The sequence below is a fragment of the Cibotium barometz genome, chromosome 14 (assembly GCF_041138505.1).
Source record: "Cibotium barometz isolate CiBa-2024 chromosome 14, ASM4113850v1, whole genome shotgun sequence".
Lineage (NCBI taxonomy): Eukaryota > Viridiplantae > Streptophyta > Polypodiopsida > Cyatheales > Cibotiaceae > Cibotium > Cibotium barometz.
In genome coordinates this window covers 19810823-19833436 of record NC_141059.1, presented here as the reverse complement: position 1 = coordinate 19833436, position 22614 = coordinate 19810823, and the positions used below count along the sequence as shown (strand labels likewise).

The window sequence follows — 22614 nt, the reverse complement described above, 5'->3', positions numbered from 1 at the left end:
CACCAAGACGGGAAGCTAGTAGGTCCCACTACTTAATCTGGACAACTCTATCAGACTACAGGAGCTAGACATCACTAACACAGGGCTATAGAGATCATCACAGGATTGTGAGGAGGTCACGGTGTATGGGAGATATTTCTTAGAGTTGGGAGCTGCACGTGGTCTTGTTATCTATAACGAGATGTCCCAATGGCCCTTCTCTGATACCCTCACCTCCTTCCCTCACTCAAAAGGTACTAGCACCATGGCATAGTTACCCCAAGAACACTTGATTTGAAATGGGTTTCAAAAATGTTTCAGAAGTTTCGTATTTTTTGAAACAATTAAAAAACGTTTCAAACAAAAATGCAATATATATATATATATATATATAATATAGAATGTACAACAGTACAAGAAATAAGTGTTTAGGCCTTAGCCTATTTCAGTCACCAACAGAATACTTGAAAAACATGACTCATGAGAAAACACATTAGATTCATTATTATTCAATGTAAACAGTGATTCAATGGATGCTAGAAAACAACACCCATATTCATCTCTCTAGAATCCACATTCCATACATGATACTGCTAACTGGGCAACCAAGAGTCTGGTACTTCACTTAACACAAAGATAAAAAACATCTTAATAAACATAAATCATGATGACTCCTATGAATAATCAATGTCCCACCAAATCCAAAAAAGTACACAGATAAATGACTCAAGGCTCATGAGAGTTCAAGACTAATCCTCCTGCCCATCATCCTCGCCATAACGCTCATCCTCACTTTCATAACTAGTACCACTGGCCGAGTCCTCCTCAAATTCCTCATCCTCATGATCTACTAGTGTCACATTGGTACTAGCAAGTGCCTGGGATCGTGTACCATGAGATGTAGCTGTAATCTCCTCATACAACATGGAATAGATATTTCTCTCCTCTTGAGGGATGTTGGGGATCTCCTTGCACTTTGTGATATCAATCTTGTTAGGATTGACTTGGCAAGGCTCGATGGGGTTTCCTTTCTACTATGTCAATCGCAAGTTGTAAATGACAGAACACAAGCCTTTCCAACTGTGCAGTTGGGAACCTATTCCTCTTCTTGGTGTGGAAAAGTGCCCATGAACTCTAGTTTCTCTCACAAGGTCCTGAACTACAGTCTTGTGAGAGAAATTCATGGCAATGCGTCTCTGCAAATAAAAATAAACACCCTTCATCATTGAATAGAAGTATAAGACTGTCAGTGCACAATGGGTTGCTTTGGTACAAGGGAAAGGTCTATTTGGTCACTCATCCTTCAAGCTCAAAATCCTACAAGAGATGCACTCTTCACCCATGGCGGCTCATTTGGGAGTGTTCAAGACCTATGATAAGATATGGAAAAGTTTCTTTTGCAAGGGGATTTGGAAGGATGTGCATGACTATGTGCAAAAGTGTTTATCTTGTCAACAAAACAAGGATCCCAACCAATTGCTGGGAGGATTTTTGCAACCATTACCTATTCCGGAAGGGAAGTGGACACACATAGCCATGTATTTCATTTCCGGGCTCCCACTACTAAGTAAGGGTGGAATAGCATCTATGTGGTAGTGGATAGATGGACAAAAGCGGCTCATTTCATACCCTCAAAGGTGCAATATACAACTTATATGGTGGCTCAACAATTTATGGTGTGTTTAGGTTACATGCGATGCCTAAGCAAGTGGTAAGCAATAGGCATGCCAAGTTCATGAGCCATTTTTGGAAGAGTGTCTTTGAGTCCATGGGGGCTACACTCACCCCAAGTACGACCTATCACCAGATGGCCAAACCGAGAGGGTGAACAAGTGGCTTGAAATCTATTTGAGACAATATTGTTATGACACTCAAGCTTCATGGGATAGATGGCTGCACTTAGCTGAATTTTGCCACAACAACACTTAATCACATGAGTATTATGAGTATTGGTATGTCTCCATTTGAAGCCATGTATGGGTATAAGGTGCATATACCTTCTATTGAATTCAATGAGGAGAAGAGCCAAAGAGGAGATTGAGAAGATGTGTGCAATATTGCAAAGGTGCAAGGATAACATGGCTAAGGCACAAAATCAAATGAAGCAATATGCCGATGAGTCAAGGAAGCATGTGGTGTTCAAAGAAGGGGATTATGTATTCTTGAGAATCCCTAAATCACGGTATGCTTCATTGAAGGGAGACACCAATACAAAGCTTACTCATCGCTTTTATGGACCTTACAAGGTGTTGAGAAGAATAGGTGAGGTTGCCTACCAATTGATGTTACCCTCTACCCACAAGGAGAAGTACGTGGGACTTCAATTCAAAGTGGTTGATAAGCCGCCACCTATGGATGAAGAGGGAATGATTCAATATGTGGCGGAGAAGGTGATTGGAATGAGGGAAAGACACCTTCGTGGTAATAGGTCTATTGTTGAGTACCTTGTGAAGTGGAGAGGCTTGTCTAATGAAGAGGCTTCTTGGCAGTCGGAGGGTTTCACGAAGGACCATTTGGAGCTCCTACAAGCGATGGATCATAGTGGAAATTTTTTATATTTGCAAAGACATCATTAAAGTAGAAAATACAGAGAGCCATAAACTAGTGTTGAAAAGTATTCACTTCAAAGCTTCATACAAATAGAAGATGAAATACACACCATTAAACATGAAAATAGTTGTATTCATTATCAATGCATACAATTTCTTCATGCATCATTCCCGCAGTCCACTTTTGGGACATAAAAACTCCATGAATCAAAGCATGAAAGAGGGACTTTTCTCCTATGACCCTCTCCAAATTCCACCCTTTTCTTCACGTTGTCTCTCTCCAAAGCATGAAAGAGAAACTTTTCTACTATGTCCCTCTCCAAAAGCCTTCACGTCGTTTAAATCAGGATGAAGAGGGAAGGTAATGTGAGAGAATATTTATGGCATGTGCCACTAACACGATTTTCAAAGCATAGTTTAGAGATGGACACTTGAAATGGTAACTTAAGTGTATCTAAGATGTCCCATGATCTGCGACACTCATTTTAAAAATGATAGTCTACAACTTATCTAAGTACTTTGGGTTTTTTGATGAGATCAAATCCTTCATTGCGTTTAGTGATCAACAAGTTGGAGAAGCTTTACTTGCTCACAAAAGCAAGGAGTTTTACACTTTATAGGATACATTACAATGTGTCTATAAAACGTTAGACCTCGGGCTTTAATATTTGTCGTTCTTTTCGTTTCTCCCTAGCATGTGCCACTAACACGAATTTCAAAGCACAATTTAGAGATGGGCACTTGAAATATATAACAAAAGTAGTGATTTTTCTTGAACTCTATAAAAATTTAAAGTTATTTTTTTTCTAAAATAATCGATAATATAGATTGCCTTTTTTTATTAATACATAGGATGTGTTTTTTAAATAGACTATAACCTAAAGTATTCAGAAATGTTTAAAAATCTTGAATACTCTAATATATGCTATATATATATATATATAAAAGTTGTTCTCAATATCTTAATTGAAAATCTAAAAAAAACAAACATTCAATGCATTTTTTAAAGAAGAGTAGTTTATAAATGTCGATACGGATGCTAGCTAAAATGTTTATGTCGATACGGATGCTAGCTAAAATGTTTATGTAATTATTTTTAATAATTTCTTTAAATAACACAAAAATATTTTTAGATACAAAAGAGCTAGCATATATTTTGAAAATGTTATGAACCCATGTAATTTTAAGATTTAATACATGTGGTGTCCGAAACAAGTAGTTTCCGGAACATTCTTTTTTTTCTTTTTCTTTTTGGGGAGTATAAAGATTTACCAGTTCGTGCAAAACTGTAACGCGCCTGGACGCGCAGCTTTTGTGCTATAAAACCCCAGTCCTGTCCGCCCTGTGCCTTCGTCATCGTTCTTGCCCTCATCGCTGCCTGTTGTGCTTGCTTTCTCAACCATAGCTCTCAGCTTTTTACCTCATTGCCGCCGCCTCTCCTGCAGCTTCCTTCCATAGCCATGGCTGTCGCCGTTCGGCATCACCAGCAGCAGCATCGTCATCCCTTTGCTCCGACATCCGCAACAGTAGCACCCAGAAGGCACCGCCCACGCGACGTTCCTGTCTGCACTTTCTGGTTGCAAGGTCGCTGCACTAGGTCGCCTTGCAAGTTCGCCCACGCTCTGCCCGCCGGTTCTTCTCCTCCCGCACCTGCAGCAGCAGCAGCAGCAGCAGCAGAGGAGGCTGCCACAGCACAGCTTCAGCAACAGCTCGGCCCTCGAGTCTGGCGCAGGCCCTCACCAGCTACAGCAGCAGCAGAAGGGGCTGCCACAGCACAGCTTCAGCAACAGCTCAGCCCTCGAGTCTGGCGCAGGCCCTCACCAGCAGCGAAAGAGGTGGACTCCGGGAAGCAGCGGCAGAAGACCCTGGATTTCACCAGCACCACGAAAGACGCAGTTTTCCTCACCTGCCTCGCCGGCCACCAGCACTGCGTGACGGGGATCGCCCTCCCGCGGGGCTGCACAAAGCTCTACACTGCGGGGCAAGATTCCATGGTGCGTGCATGGGATTGCAGCACAGGCCAATGCACAGAGGCGCTCCCCATGAGGGGCACCGTGGGTTGCCTCTTCAACAGCTACTGTGACCCCGACTGGCTTTTCCTGGGCCTCAGGGACGAGGTGAGGGCCTGGAACCTTCGCAGCAATACCCATCAGAGCCTCCAAGCCGCCGACGGTGGCCAAGTCCTCTCCCTGGCTTCTTGCGGTGATGTTCTTTTGGCGGGCATGGAGAAGGGCGCCATCTTGATCTGGAGGTGTGACCCTGCCACGGCCTCCTTCCTTCCCACTGCCTCCCTCTCCGGTCACAGTGCTTCCGTCGTAAGCTTGGAGCCTTCCTGCGATGGCACCAAACTCTTCTACTCCGGCTCTACGGATGGCACAATCAGAGTGTCGGACCTCAATACGGGCCAGTGCTTGCAAGCGCTTCAAAGCCACACGGGGCCTGTCACCAAACTCCTGGCTTGGGAGCAGTATTTGTTCTCTACCTCCCTGGATGGCATCCTTAAGGTGTGGGGGCTCAACACATCTTCTTCCACCCACTCATCACCAGTCTTGCAGCTCAAGTACACCTATCCGCCTGAAGCTGCAAAAGAAGGATGCTCCTCGGTGCTGGCTCTCTGCGGGGTTGTTGATCAAGATGACAAACCCATACTCTTCTGTGCCTACAGTGACAGCACAGTCCGCATTTTGGAATTGCCCTCATTCACAGAGAGGGGTGTCTTGTTCACTGCCGATCCCATCCGGGCGATGGACACAGGATCTGCGGGCTTGCTCTTCTTGGGTGGCAGTGATGGGGGAATCACCGTCTGGAGATGGCAGCCAGCCCACGGAACTGATAATGTGGGGCACCCAAGCTCCCTTTGAAAGATTCCAACAACAATTGAGCACACTGCTCCTCCAAAAATCTTGTAAAAAAGCGAATGTGAGGCTGATATTAATATAGCAGACGGAATTTCTGCATTTCTTTTGTTACTGTTGCCCTGCAATTTGTATTTCTGAGAGAGTGTGTGCGCGCGCGCGTGTGTGTGTGTAAGAGAGAGAGAGTAGAATGTTATGCACCTCAGGTCATCATCTTGCTATGCCCTCACTCTTGCATATGAGTCGTATAAGATCTTGACATGGTACTTTTGTGCGGCATGTAGTATAAAATGCATCATTGCCTTGTTTTACTGACTTAACACGTTAGTCCCCCATGACTCATCTTCTTCTGTTATGATGATCCAAGAACCGGCAATAGCCATACAACACTCCGCTCGGGGCATGATCAGGTCATACGAGCCTTGAAGATGTTCTTAAGGATTTCCAGCAGAATCTCAAGGGACATGAACTTCTTGTAGTTATCTGGGGTGATGACAACAGTTCTCTAAATGGTGAGTGGCACACACAGCATGTGATTAAGATAATGCTACACATGATGAACTGGAGTGCTGGAACTGGATTGAAAAAGATCTGGATGTTGGCACTGTTCTTGATGTGTATACCAAATGTGGCTCAAGCCTCACGTTGCAAAAGTAGACTCTGTTTGAAGAGCTTTGAGTTCAAGATGTGGTCTTGTGGAATACTTTAATTGCAGGATTTGACCAGTATAGGTGTGGTAAGGAGGCCTTGAACTGTCATGAATGGATGCAAGTTGAGGGTGTCTCACTAGATGCTGTCACCTTTGTTTGTAGCTTGAAAGCTTGTGCCACAGGCAAGGGCCAAGAAATACACGCCGATATTTCTAAGAAAGTATTGGAGAGAGACCTTGTTGGCAACATATTGGTCGATATGTATGCCAAATGCTGCTTTCTTGCAAAAGCATAAGAAGTGTTTGACACGTGCAGTCAAGATGCAGGTGCAGTCTCATGGAATGCACTTCTTGCAGGATATGCCCAGCATGGGCATGGTAAGGAAGCACTGATTTGTTTTGAACTTATGCAACTGCAGGCTGTCTGTCCATATGCTTTCACTTTTACTTGCTGCAGGGTGCCTGTCCATATGTTTTCACTTTTGCTTGCGCTTGAGAGCTTGTGGCAGCATAGGAACCACAGACAAGAAGCTGAAATACATGTTTGCAGGAAAAATGGAGCTTGTTGGAAATGTGTCAGTTGACATGTATGCCAAATGTGGCTCACTTGCAGGTTATTAACTGGTTTAACAGGTAGCTATCGAAATGCGTGTTCTTATCATAGGTGATTTGCAATGTGGAAAGACACAACATGGTCTCACCCAGATTTGTGGTCCTGCTAGTTTGCAGTTGTGGCACTGTGGGAGTCGTACATACAACAAGGGTTAATGAATGCGTGATGCGACTACCAAAAAATTGTTCTTGGAAAGCTCTGAGATAGGCATATCCAAAGCTGTACCCATCCACATCCGGTTACACATCCATATCCATTAGTACTTCATATCTGTATCCACATTAATATCCATAGCCATAACCATACTTCTACCCATATTCATATCCATAATATGTCGTGGGAATCAAGGATGTGTAATTTTTTTAAATTTTTACCAATTGCTTGGCCTAATTAAAGATTCTTTTTTTGACAACTATTTTCATATTCCTTCTCAATTCCTCAATTGAATTATATTCAATATTCTTCTTTTGAATAAAAGAATTCATGGGATTTGTAGAAATCAATTCTACCCATATTTTCACTTTTGGTAAATAATCATAAATCCAATTATACTAAAAACTCTTCTTTCCATTTAATTTCTTGGATCCCATTTACCATGGTGAGAATTCCTCTTTTTGTATTTAATTATTTACATTCCAATGTCATGGGAATTCCTCTTTTTTCATCAATTATTTCTCATAAAATAAATTTATCTAAATTAAAATATCCATTATTTCGATATGCTAGAAATTTCTCTTTGTCCTTCTAAATGATGGAATTTCAAATATCATAAGAATTTCTCTTTTGACATTTAAATATTTTTAATAGATAAATAAATTTATCTAAAAATTCATCTTTGAATTTAAATAAATTATCTCATAATTCTAATATACGAGGAATTTCTCTTTTCTCATCCAATGATGGAATTTTAAATGTCATAGAAATTTTTTTAACATTTAATTATTTCTCATAGATAAATAAATTTATCTAAAAATTCGTCTTTAAATTTAAATGAATTATCTAATAATTTCAATGTGATAGGAATTTCTCTTTTCTCATCCAATTGATGGAATTCCAAATGTAGTGGGAATTCTTCTTTTATCATTTAAACTTATCTATCCAAAAAGATAAATTTAACTAAATTTTCTCTTGAAAATTAAATAAAAATCTTCATTACACTAGGAATTACACTTTCCTTATTTAATTATTTGAATTCCAATATTGTGGGAATTCTTCTTTCATCATATAAATTTATCTATGTAAAAAGATAAATTTAACTTTTTTTTTAATTTTTATATAAAATATACATTATATTAGTATTTTAATTTTTTTCTCTTAATTATTTAGAGTACATGGATTTTCATTATCATGGAGATTACTCTTTTAACATAAAAATAAATTATTAAAATTTCTTTTTTTTAATTTATTAATTAAGCATAAACATCAAAATCAATTTCTCCATGATTTCAATGAGAATCATTCAATTAATCTAGGATGATAACTCTTAGAATATGGTAGGAAGTCCTCTTTTCATATTATGAATGAAAATATTTTATGTGTTTATTTTACAAAAAAATTACCATAGCTCCGTTGCTGCTATTATTGATAATTCTCAATTTAATTGAAAGAATGAAGTTTAATATTATTGATATGATTAGAATGACCACTAATTGGATCATTATCCAATTATGGATTGATTCATAATTTCTATATGAAATAAATATCATAAAAGTATTAAAAAGCTATTATTTTGACCTCCAATTAGACAAGCATAGAAATTACTTTTGGATTAGAGAAATGCTTCATGAGAAGCTTCATTTGGATTGAGAATAGGTCATAGGAATGACCTTTCTTTGGGGGAAGAGAGAGAAATGCTTAAAAACCATTAAAATTAAGCATAAATAGAAATTTATGTATTTCTTTATTACAATTCATAAAAGAACTTCAATAGTAATCAAAAGCCATTCAAATTAAAGCTTCTCAAGCTTGAGAGGGGTTGAGAAGAGAAGCATTTGGAGTTTTAATAAGAAAAAGATAATAATCCACACTTTACCTTCTAATTTACTTGATTCTTTGATCACAGTAGAGGTCCCCAACCAATCAATTAGTTTGGTATGTTGTAGGAGTCACCAGGGAAGATTGAAGAGAGAGAGAGAGAAGCTCCAATCTCTTCAATTTTGTAGAGATTTTTAAAGGATAATAGAAAATATCATTATTTCAGCGTAATACTGGCATAAAATAGTTTTCATATTTTTTAAAAAGAGCTAAGGATCTATTTATAGGTGAGGGAGGTCTCTAGCCAAGTCCAACTAATTTCTAAAATTTTTTAGGTTCAGTTTGGTTGAATTTGGACAAGATTTGGACCTAGTTCGCTTCACTCATAGGCCGCTTCCTTGGTCCCTCATTCACCGTACCGGAAGCTCACTATTTAAATCGAACTGAGGTTGGTCAAGACCTCGGCAGACCTTGCTAGGCGAGACATCCTCCGTTGACTCTTCGTCAGCTATTGTAACTTTATCAGTTAGGTCTCCCAAGACCTTATTCACAAGACGGTCAAAATGCTTTCTCCCCAGCATTCTTGACATAAAACAGTCATTTACAAACAGGTCACAAATACAGTTTCTATAATGAACTCTCGTCTTTCCACATTGTTCCACATCAATCCATATTACTTATTCATATGTGTACCCATTCTCATCCAATCACATCATTTTCCATCTCATCACATCAGATTCATTCACAACACATATCATCCATTCACATCCCATATCATTCATTCACATTCTGATTCACATGACATCACATCTCATTCATTCTCATTCCGATTCACATCACATTACATCTCATCCATTCACTCACATCGACATCACATCTTTTCACACACATCCTCATTCATTCTTCCACATTCACATCCACATTCGTACTTCCACATACACATCCATATCCACTCTTCCACGTAAACATTCACATACACATCCATTCTTCACATACACATCCGCATTCATACATCCACATACACATCCATATCTATACATCCACATCCATTCTTTCACATACACATCCACATTCATTCTTCCACATACTCATCCACATCCATACATCCACATCCATATCCAGATCCACATCCACATCCACATCCACATCCACATCCACATCCATATTCATATCCATATCCACATCCACATCCACATTCATATCCATATCCTGTCAGGACTATGGTCCTACGGAAGTCGAACCCTAGCATAAGTTAATAGCTTTCGGAGTCTCGAGAGTATTGTTAGTGCTAGCGGGGTTCAGGGGTTAATGGGCGTTAGGGTTTGGTCGATGTGTGTACACATCTAAGTTAGCACGGCTCTTAAGTAAGATGGGCGGCCGGGCTAGGAGGTGTGGACACAGGCCAGGGTTTTGGTATAAAACCCAACGAGAAACCCTAACTCGTCATTATGTGGTTGGGAGGTGAACCGACTTCCACCCTCTCTTCTTCTCCACGCCTAGGCTATGGCGGCTTGAGGAAGACGCAGCCGTAGCGGAGGCGTTACACTGGTATCAGAGCTAGCGGCGACCGGCGTGACCTGCACGAGAAAAAGAGCTCGACGCTGCAGCAAAAGAAACGAGCGCCGCCGACCGTACGGTGACCTGCACGAGCGCAGCCTACACGCGACCGTCCACGTGAACAGCCCACAGCGAGCACCGCCGCCCACCCGTCGTCCGTACGGCCCTACCAGACGGCCACCACAGCGGACGCCTAAGGCGGCGACCAAGGCAGACCGGCAGTCCTCGAAGGCGATCGGTGAGCGATCGTTGGCGTGCCGTTGGCGAGCGCGCGAGAATTCTCCCTTACTTGAGTGGCACAAGGGGGAGGCTTCACCATCCAAGGAGTGGGGTTTTGAACCCACAACCTCAAGCTCCAAGGCAAGTGTGCTAGCCACTTCACCTTTTCACTTGTGTTGTTCTTCTCTTCAAAAGAGCTCTACTTATTCTTTCAAGGGAGGACACAAACTACAAGGAAAGTGACACAAACTACAAGGAAAGTGACCTTTTCACCTTCAACTTTCCTTCTTTCAATTTGTGAGAGGAGTTTTCTATGCTCCAAGTTTGGAAGTTTTTGGTGGACGGATCTTCAACGACATGCTACATGCAACACACTTTTTTGCATGCATGTGTTGATTGAAGACTCAAGTGGTGATTTCTTCTCGATTTTCGTGCATGCAAGAGGAATTCTTCTACGACGCTTCAATTGGAGTTCGCTTTTGAAGGTAATCCGTTCTCTATTTATAAACACGTGCATACCATGGCCTCAGCGGAACCGTCTCATGTTCACTTCGATTTTGAGAATGATATGCATGATGTTAGTGAGGCACACCCTTTGGGTGGTGGTGTGGGTGATTCGCGACAGGCCGTTGCGCCTGATCGGGATGACAACATGACCGATGCCGAAGGGGGTGCGAGTCCAATAGATGATTATGGTTTGGTAGACACGGTAGAGTTTGGGCGTCTCACTTCAAGGGTAGTTGCACTTGAGCGCACTATAACAAATGTCAATACCAATCTCACAAACATGAGCACGCTTTTTACTGAATTTATGGCACGTTTTGCAAGTGGATCGGCGACAAGTGGAGGGCCTATTCCGATAGTTATGCCTCCTCTTGTTCCAAATCCTATAGTAGAATCTATTGCACCATCTGCAACGCAAGAAGGGGCTATGTTGAAAAACGTGAAGCCGCCTGTGTTTAAGGGAGAGGAGCGCGATCGTAACAAGGATGCGGTCCATACATTTTTACACAAGTGGACGGACTTGCATCGCTTACGCCGCACTCCCGCTGCTGTTATGGTCACTGAGACGAGTCTCACACTTGAAGGTAAAGCCTACAAGTGGTGGATGAGTCTACCTATTGAAACTCGCCCTAAGACTTGGGAGGAGTTTGCGGCAGCATTTAAAAAGGAGTTCTTACCGCAAAACGAGAAAGATCGGAGTTGGACAGCCTGGGACAAGTGCAAGATGGAAGGTCTTACACTTAATCAGTATGTGTCCAAATACCGTGAAGTCATTCTCAAGCTAGATGGTTTGGACGACTTTCAAAAGGTTCGTGGGTTTGTTAGAGGCCTTGATAAAGAATATCAGGCAAAGGTTAAAACCCAATATCCTAAAACTTTGGAAACGGCTATCCAAAGTGCCCTTATCTTTGATGACACTATGGATAAGAAGGGCATGGATAGACCGGCCAAATTCAATGGCTCGCAATTTAATGCTAATAAGCGTAAACTTGCCAGCAATTCTACTGAAAACACAAAGAAGTATAAAGGGTCAAGTGGTCCGTTGTCTCCACAAGATTTTGAACGGGCCAAGAAGGAGAAACTATGTTATCATTGCTTAGGTAGTGATCATGAGAAGAAAAATTGTCCACAGTTGCCTCACAAGAATAAGGATAAGGAGAAGGTCAAGGAGAAGGCTGTACACATGGTGCAAACACTTCCCTTGGATGCTGATCCTAAGTATTCTGCGGTAGAGGTTTCGCACACTGCCGAGATGCATGAGTGTAATCTCACTGCATCTATGTGGCAAGAGACAGTTGGACCACATGATTTGGTCCGTATGCATGGCTCCATTTATGGTCATCGAGTACGTATTCTCATTGATGATGGTGCCACGCACAATTTCTTGAACTATGCATTAGTTAAGAAATTAAAGTTGCCGGAGACAAAGAGTTCTCATCGTTATGTGGTGTCCACCATTCAGGGGGATGATCACGATGTGTGGGATACTCTAGTACGGCAAGTGCCTGTGTTTGTGCAAGAACACACTATGGTTCTTGACTTCCAAGTGATGAATATGTCTCGTGCGGATGTCATCTTAGGACGGGAGTGGTTGTATGGGTTAGGGTCATCCCTCAAAAGGAGTTATGAACATAATACGTTTACGTTTGAGGCCAATGGTAAGCATGTTTTACTTATTGGGGAACGTGATGTACCCCCAACACCACTCATATGTAATGCCGAACTCTCTTTTTTGGAGCATAGTAATCAAATAGAAGAAGTCTATTTTTGTTATTGTGTGTCTCAAACTAGTGGGTTTAATGTGCATGATGTTTCTTCTTCAAATGAATCTTCCTCAGCGATGCCTTCTTCCTCTTTACCTTCTTCTAAAATCTCTTTAAATAATCTTAAGCAACCAGTTAATGCTTTGTCTTTGCAACAACTGTTACAAGAATTTAAAGATATTTTTCCTAATGAATTACCAGAGGGTTTGCCACCCGAACGAGCTTTGCCTCATCGCATTGATGTCGTTCCGGGCACCAAACCAATTAGTAAGCCGTCGTACAGGCTTAGTGCGACTGAAGCAGCTGAGGTGGAACGTCAGCTTGCTGACTACCTTAGTAAGGGCTTCATTCGCCATAGTGCTTCACCATGGGCATCGCCCATTCTTTTGGTGAAGAAAAAGGATGGATCCATGCGTATGTGTGTGGATTATCGCTCCTTGAATGCGGTAACCATTAAGAACAAATACCCGCTACCTAAGATAGATGAGTTGTTTGATCAACTCAACAGTGCGAAGTATTTTTCTAAAATTGATTTACGTTCAGGATATCATCAAGTGCGTATTAACGCTGATGATATAACCAAGACTGCGTTCCGAACTCGCTTTGGACACTATGAGTTTTTGGTTATGCCGTTTGGGCTTACTAATGCCCCGGCAACGTTTATGACGCTTATGGATAGCGTACTAAGGCCGTACTTAGGCAAATTTGTCATTGTCTTTCTTGATGACATTTTGGTCTATAGTTCGACTTTAGAAGAGCATTTGGAACACTTACGAAAAGTTTTTCAGTTACTACGCGAGAATGCACTTTACGCGAAAGAAAGTAAGTGTGAATTTCTCAAGGATAGCATACAATACCTAGGTCATGTAATTTCTGCAGACGGAATTGCTATGGATGCTAGTAAGGTTGATGCTATTATGCGATGGCCAACACCTCGAAGTAAGGAAGAACTTCAAATCTTCTTGGGAATGGCAGGATTTTATCGCAAATATGTGAACGGTTATGCAAAGATTGCCGCTCCCATGACTGATCAATTGAAAGGTGCGGCAATTACCTTTCAATGGCGTGAGGAGCAACAACGTAGCTTTGATAAGCTTAAAGTTGCTTTGGCTACAGCTCCCATCTTGGCAATTGTGGATCCTCAAAAACCATTTGTGATTGAAACGGATGCCAGTGCTAAGGCAGTGGGTGCGGTTCTCATTCAAGATGGTCATCCTGTTGCCTATGAGAGTAAGAAGCTCAATCGTGCTCAACAAAACTACTCAGCTTATGAGCGTGAGCTCTTTGCCATCATATATGCCTTACGAAAATGGCGACATTACTTATATGGTGCGCAATTCGAGCTTGTTTTTGATCACGAAAGCATAAAGTGGTTTATGAACCAAACAGATTTGCAGGGTCGAAAGGCCAGATGGGCTGAGATCCTTCAGGAGTATGATTGCAAGCTACGCTATCGCAAAGGACGTTACAATATTGTAGCTGATGCTTTGAGTCGTATGCCGGAGATTAATTCGCTGCTATTCACAGAGTTGAAAAGCGAATTGTTAGAATCTTTACGAGGCAAATGCAAGCAGGATTCAACATACTCAAAGGTGTGGAATCATGTTCAAATGAGGGGTCCCTCTCACTCAAACGGTAGTGTTTCCAGTTCTTCCACACATGGTTCTTCTTTATCACAAGATGAACTACAGCGATGGAAAAACTTTTCCATCGATGATGGATACTTACTCCACAAGGGGAGAGTTTGTGTTCCATTGGACTTAGACACTAGGCGCCAAATTCTTTTTGAGTGTCATGATAGTCCAAGTGCAGGTCATGCGGGCATTCGCAAAACGTATGCTCTCGTAAGAAAGCATTTCTATTGGCCTGGACTTCACAAGGATGTTACTGACTATGTTCTGCAGTGTCAGAAGTGTCAAGTGAACAAAGCAGAACGTCTTAAAGCTGGCGGGTTACTGCATCCATTAGAGATTCCTGACGGCAAGTGGGAAAGTATATCTATGGATTTTATAACGGGCTTGCCCACAACGAATCGTGGACATGATGCCATTTGGGTAATCGTGGATCGATTAACCAAGCTTTGTCAGTTTGTGCCTACTAAGAAAACAGTTACAACTCCAGAATTGGGACGCCTTTTCGTGGAGAATGTTTACCGACTTTATGGCTTACCATCCAATATTGTCAGTGATCGCGATCGCAAGTTTAACAGCCATTTTTGGCGAGCAGTATTCAGTAAGTTGGGTACTATGTTGAACCTTAGTACAGCTGATCATCCGCAGACAGATGGTCAGACTGAACGGGTTAATCAAGTGCTGGAAGATATGCTTCGGGCATATGTCAGCAAAAAACAATCTGATTGGGAGTCTTATTTGCCTATTCTTGAGTTTGCTTACAATAGTGCAAAGCATGTCTCGACAGGCTTTAGCCCTTTCATGTTGATGTATGGTTTTCAGCCACGTTCACCAGTGTCGGTGGGACTGGCGAATGAGAAAATCAGTCAGGTTAAGGATTTTATCCAAGACCATATGGATATGTTGCGCCTTGCACGATTAAATGTTCGTCAAGCACAAGATCGTTACAAGAAGTTTGCGGACCAGAAACGTAGGCCACTTCACTTTCAAGAAGGTGATTGGGTGTTTCTGAAGGTACCAGAAAACTCCACCAGTTTAAAAACGGGTTCCGTACCAAAATTGTCGCCCCGATTTTGTGGACCATTTAAGATACTCAAGAAGGTGGGCCCAGTAGCCTATAAACTTGAGTTACCAGCACATTCCAAGGTTCATCCCATCTTTCACATAAGCCGTTTGAGGAAACGCCTTATGGGTCATGAAAGCCCAGTGGATGATTCTTTCTTGGTAGAATATGTGGAACCCCCAATACTGCCTCATGAACCAGAAAGAGTATTGGATTATCACATGTTACGTACTCGCCACCAAGTTCGGAAACAAGCTCTTATCAAGTGGAAGGACCGTCCAGAGGAAGGCTCCACTTGGGAAAACATTAGTGTGATGAGGAAACGTTTCCCCACTTTTGTTTTCGAGGACGAAAACTCTTTTCGAAGGGGGGAGTAATGTCAGGACTATGGTCCTACGGAAGTCGACCCCTAGCATAAGTTAATAGCTTTCGGAGTCTCGAGAGTATTGTTAGTGCTAGCGGGGTTCAGGGGTTAATGGGCGTTAGGGTTTGGTCGATGTGTGTACACATCTAAGTTAGCACGGCTCTTAAGTAAGATGGGCGGCCGGGCTAGGAGGTGTGGACACAGGCCAGGGTTTTGGTATAAAACCCAACGAGAAACCCTAACTCGTCATTATGTGGTTGGGAGGTGAACCGACTTCCACCCTCTCTTCTTCTCCACGCCTAGGCTATGGCGGCTTGAGGAAGACGCAGCCGTAGCGGAGGCGTTACATATCCATATCCATATCCATACATCTACATTCATATCCACACATCCACACCCATATCCACATCCATACATCTACATCCATATCCACATACACATCCACATCCATACATCCACATCCACATCCACATCCACATTCATACATCCACATCCATATCCACATCCATATCCACATCCACATCCATACATCTACATCCATTTTCACATACACATCCACATCCATACATCCACATCCATATCCACATACACATCCACATCCACATCCACATCCTTATTCATACATCCACATCCACATCCACATCCACATCCTTATCTATACATCCACATCCATACATCTACATCCATATTCACATACACATCCACATCCATACATCCACATCCATACATGCTATTCCCATTTAATAGCTGTTTTCAGATTGATACCGATAATAAGACTTTTTCTAAATTTCTACCAATTGCTTGGCCTAATTAAAGACTCTTTTTCTGACAACTATTTCCATATTCCTTCTCAATTCCTCAATTGAATTATATTCAATATTCTTCTTTTGAATAAAAGAATTCATGGGAGTTGTAGAAATCAATTCTATCCATATTTTCACTTTTAGTAAATAATCATAAATCGAATTATACTAAAAATTCCTATACTTCTCATTTAATTTCTTGGATCCCATTTACCATGGGAATTCCTCTTTTTGCATTTAATTATTTACATTCCAATGTCATGGGAATTCCTCTTTTTTTATCAATTATTTCTCATAAAATAAATTTATCTAAATTAAAATATCTATTATTTTGATATGCTAGAAATTTCTCTTTGCCCGTCTAAATGATGGAATCCAAATGTCATAAGAACTCCTCTTTTGACATTTAAATATTTCTCATAGATAAATAAATTTATCTAAAAATTCATCTTTGAATTTAAATAAATTATCTCATAATTTCAATATACTAGAAATTTCTCTTTTCCCATCCAATGATAAAATTCCAAATGTAATAGGAATTCCTCTTTTAACATTTAATTATTTCTCACAGATAAATAAATTTATCCAAAAATTCATCTTTAAATTTAAATGAATTATCCAATAGTTCCAATGTGATAGGAATTTCTCTTTTCCCATCCAATTGATGGAATTTCAAATATAGTGGAAATTCCTCTTTTGTCATTTAAACTTATCTATGCAAAAAGATAAATTTAACTAAATTTTCTCTTGAAAATTAAATAAAAATATTCATTAATTCCTTTACACTAGGAATTACACTTTTCCTATTTAATTATTTGAATTCCAATATGATGGGAATTTCTCTTTCATCATATAAACTTATCTATGCAGAAAGAAAACTTTAACTAAAATCTTTCTTTAATTTTTACATAAAATATACATTATATTAGTATTCTAAATTTTCCTCTTGATTATTTGGAATACATGGATTTCCATTATCATGGGGATTACTCTTTTAATATAAAAATAAATTACTAGAATTTATCTTTTTTCTAATTTATTAATGAAGCATAAACATAAAAATTAATTTCTCCATGATTTCAATGAGAATCATTCAATTAATCTAGGATGATGATTCCTAGAATATGGTAGGAAGTCCTCTTTTCATATTACGAATGAAAAAAATTTATGTGTTTATTTTATAGAAATTTTGCCATAGCTCCGCTGCTATTACTGATAATTCTCAATTTAATTGAAAGAATGAAGTTTAATACTATTGATATGATTAGAATGACCACTAATTGGATCATTATCCAATTATGGATTGATTCATAATTTTTTTATAAAATAAATATTATAAAAGCAGTAAAAAGCTATTATTTTGGCCTCTAATTAGACAAGCATAGAAATTACTTTTGGATTAGAGAAATGCTTCATGAGAAGCTTCATTTGGATTGAGAATAGGTCATAGGAATGACCTTTCTTTGGGGGGAGAGAGAGAAATGCTTAAAAACCATTAAAATTAAGCATAAATGGAAATTTATGTATTTCTTTATTACAATTCATGAAAGAACTTCAATAGTAATCAAAAGCCATTCAAATTAAAGCTTCTCAAGCTTGCGAGGGGTTGAGAAGAGAAGCATTTGGAGTTTTAATAAGAAAAAGACAATAATCTACACTTTACCTTCTAGTTTACTTGATTCTTTGATCACAGTAGAGGCCCCCAACCAATCAATTGGTTTGGTATGTTGTATGAGTCACCAAGGAAGATTGAAGAGAGAGAGAAGCTCCAATCTCTTCAATTTTGTAGAGGTTTTTAGAGGATAATAGAAAAGACCATTATTTCAGCATAATACTGGCATAGTATAGTTCTCATTTTTTTTACAAAGGGCTAAGGATCTATTTATAGGTGAGGGAGGCCTCTAACCAAGTCCAACTAATTTCTAAAATTTTCCAGGTTCAGTTTGGTTGAATTTGGACAAGATTTAGACCTAGTTTGGTTCCCTTTTGATTTGGTTTGATCCAAGAGAGACGAGAGATAAAAATATCACAATATTTTTGAGTTTAAAACTCCACCACACATGTGAAATAGGTGCCTCCTTGAAGGGCCCCCTTTTCCTTACACGTGTCAAAAAATGAATCATTATACCCAAAATATCTCATTTTTTAGTAATACTCATAGTTTTATACTAATAAACCTTGTACTCAGTCAACTCTTCATCTTATGTGGGCATTTACTCATTTTTGGGTATTTTTCTTTTATAAATTGGATTTATTTTCTCCTTACACTTGGATTGATCCTATTGGCCCATAGGAACCTTAATTGGACCATAATCTAAAAATTTCTGAAAATCTAGACCCTTAGGCTAAGGTCCTTTATACTCATTTCTTATTAATTCCAATTGCACATTGGAAAGTTCTTTTTGAATTTACATCTACATGTACACATCTACATCCGTATCTACATCCATTCCTCCACATCCACATTCACATCCACACATCCTCATTCATACATCCATATCTACATGCATACATCCATACATACACATCCATATGCATACATCCACATCTACATGCATACATCCATACATACACATCCACATTCACATCCATACATCCACATCCACATCCATACATCCACATCCACATCCACATTTCTACATGCATACATCCATACATACACATCCATATGCATACATCCACATCTACATGCATACATCCATACATACACATCCACATTCACATCCATACATCCACATCCACATCCACATTCACATCCATACATCCACATCCATACATCCACATCCACATCCACATTCACATCCATACATCCACATCCACATTCATACATCCACATCCACATGCATACATCCCTACATACACATCCATATGCATACATCCACATCCACATCCACATTTGTACATCCACATCTACATGCACATTCATACATCCTCATCCATACATCCACATCTACATCTACATGCAGATTCACATCCATACATCCACATCTATATGCATACATCCACATCTACATGTATACATCCACATCTATATGCATACATCCACATCTATATGCATACATCCACATCTACATGTATACATCCACATCCGTATCTACATCCATTCCTCCACATCCACATTCACATCCACACATCCTCATTCATACATCCATATATACATGCATATTCATACATACACATCCACATTCACATTCATACATCTACATCTACATGCATACATCCACATCTCCATGCATACATCCACATCCACATTCTCATTCACATGCATACATCCACATCCACATCCACATCCACATCCACATTCTCATTCACATATCCACATACGCCTTCACATCTATTCTTTTACATCACATCCAGTCTCGCCCTATCACATTCACATTCTCATTCACATTCTCATTCACATGCATACATGCATACATCCACATCCACATCCACATTCTCATTCACATATCCACATACGCCTTCACATCTATTCTTTTACATCACATCCAGTCTCGCCCTATCACAACCCATATGCATCTTATCCCATCACATACACTTCTTACCTCAACCCATACACATCTTAACTCATCTTATCACATCCTAACTCATCTCATATGCATTTTATCACATCTTATCACATCTCATACACCTCTTATCACATCCTATCACATCTCATATACATCTTATCATATCCTATCATTTTCCATATCTATTTATAGAATACAAGAGAATTCTTATATTTGATATAAGATTTTTTTACGCATCTATTTATGCATAAATTCCATTTAAGGAGACTAACACTTTCGAAATAAAAATCAATCTTTTATGCATCTTCCTATGCATAAATTCATTTTATATGAGAATGACACTTTTGAATTAAAATTCAATCTTTTATGCATCTTCCTATGCATAAATTCAATTTAGATGAGAAAGATACTTTTGAATTAAAAATCAATCTTTTATGCATCTTCCTATGCATAAATTCAATTTAGATGTGAGAAAGATACTTTTGAATTAAAAATTAATCTTATGTATAAATTCAATTAGTAGGAATTACACTTTTAGAATAAAATATTCATCTTTTATGCATACTTCTATGTATGAAATTCAATTATGCTAAAAGTAACACTTTTATAATAAAATATTCATCTTTTATGCATACCTCTGCATGAAATTTAATTATGCTAAAATTAACTCTTTTATAATAAAATAATCATCTTTTATGCATACCTCTATACATGAAATTCAATTATGCTAAAAGTAACACTTTTATAATAAAATAATCATCTTTTATGCATATCTCTATGCATGGAATTCAATTATGCTAAAAGTAACACTTTTATAATAAAATAATCATCTTTTATGCATACCTCTATGTATGAAATTCAATTATGCTTAAAGTAACACTTTTATAATAAAATAATCATTATAAAAACTTGACATTAATCAATTAACCATTCACCTAGGATAGAGAATGGTGGGTTTTATTAGAGAAGAGAGGGGAATGCCTTTTTGTAATGAAGCATAACATTTTTAGAAAAGACATAAAGCATAAAAATCATTTAAAGCCATGTAAACCATAAAATAAGTGAAAAGAAGAATCATCAACTTACTAATGACTTTGAAAGCTTTCCTTTGGCTTGATGGTTTGAGGGTTCAACTCTTGTTTGAACAAGAGTGGCCAACCAATCTTTGGAAGAGGAAAATGTCAAAAACTAGTGAATTATTAATAAATTCACAGTTCTTGACTTGGGTGGAGTAGAGTAACAATGCATAAACATTATTGAGTTTCAACAAAGGGGAAGGCCTCTATTTATAGGAAAAAGTGAGCTCCTAATCAAACAAACTGATTCTAGAATTTTCCAACTCAGTTTGGTCAATTTTTGACCATTTTTAGGTCAGTTGAGCTAACTTTTTGCAACTAGACTTGAATTAGGAGAGAGGAGAGATGAAATATCTCAATTTTTATGAGTTTAAAACTCATTCAAGCATGTGAAGTAGGCGCCTCATTAAAGGGGCTCCCCTTCCTTACATACAAAAATGAAATTATTATACCCAAAATATCTCATATTTTAATATTGCTGCTCATAGTTTCTTACTAATAAACCTTGTACATATTCAACTCTTCATCTTATGTGAGCATTGAAGGGACTCCCCTTCCTTACATATGTGTCAAAATGGAATCATTATAACCAAAATATCTCATATTTTTAATGTTGCTCATAGTTTCTTACTAATAAACCTTGTACATATTCAACTCTTCATCTTATGTGAGCATTGAAGGGACTCCCCTTCGTTACATATGTGTCAAAATGGAATCATTATACCCAAAATATCTCATATTTTTAATGTTGCTCATAGTTTCTTACTAATAAACCTTGTACATAGTCAACTCTTCATCTTATGTGAGCATTTACTCATTTTTGGGTATCTTCTTTTACAAAATTGGATTTATCTCCTTCCCACACATGGATTGATCTTATTGGTCCCCATAGGAACCTTAATTGGACCATAATCCAAAAATTTCTGAAAATTTAGACCCTTAGGCTAAGGTCCTTCATACCCATTTCCAATTAATTTCAATTGCACATTGGAAAGTTCTTTTTGAATTTCTGTTTCAGAGGAACTTATTTTAATAAGATAAGATATTTTTCTATCCAAAATTATTCAAAATCTGAATATTCTCTCTCTAAAATATTTTCTCTCTCTATGTTAAAACAGTTAGAAACAAGATCTTTTATATGTCTGAAGAGGGAATTGATTACAGGGGGAAGATGCTAGACATTTTGAGAGGCTAGGGAGGAATCTTACAAAGAAGCTAACTCTCCAAAGCAAGTCATTCATGGTAGTGGTTGGGCACAACTCTACAAAATGGGCATCGACCAGATTCTCAGGTGATGTGTCCTTGAGCATGAGCAACAGGTTGTGTAGCAAGCACATCTAGGTGTAAATGGTAATGGGCACTTTTTTGGAGAAGTCACAAGATGAAAGGTATTTTAAGCATGTCTGTGGTGGCCTACTGCATTAAAAGATGCCCATAAGTTCTCAAAAGAGTGGGACATGTGCCAGAGGATGGGACAACCAAGCGATGGAGATAGAATGCCCCATA

The 22614-nt window shown here is 39.0% G+C and overlaps 1 protein-coding gene across 1 annotated transcript; it reads left to right on the top strand.

Moving 5' to 3' along the window:
* The first annotated feature begins 3988 nt into the window (after positions 1–3988).
* On the top strand, positions 3989–5389 carry LOC147631765 (zinc finger CCCH domain-containing protein 17-like). The gene has a single exon (XM_086807954.1). The coding sequence runs from the start codon at positions 3989–3991 to the stop codon at positions 5387–5389; it is 1401 nt and encodes a 466-aa protein (XP_086664080.1).
* Positions 5390–22614: the final 17225 nt, after the last annotated feature.

Excerpts from the sequence above, each read along its gene's own strand:
- LOC147631765 (XM_086807954.1), top strand. The coding sequence starts at position 3,989 with ATGGCTGTCGCCGTTCGGCATCACCAGCAGCAGCATCGTCATCCCTTT.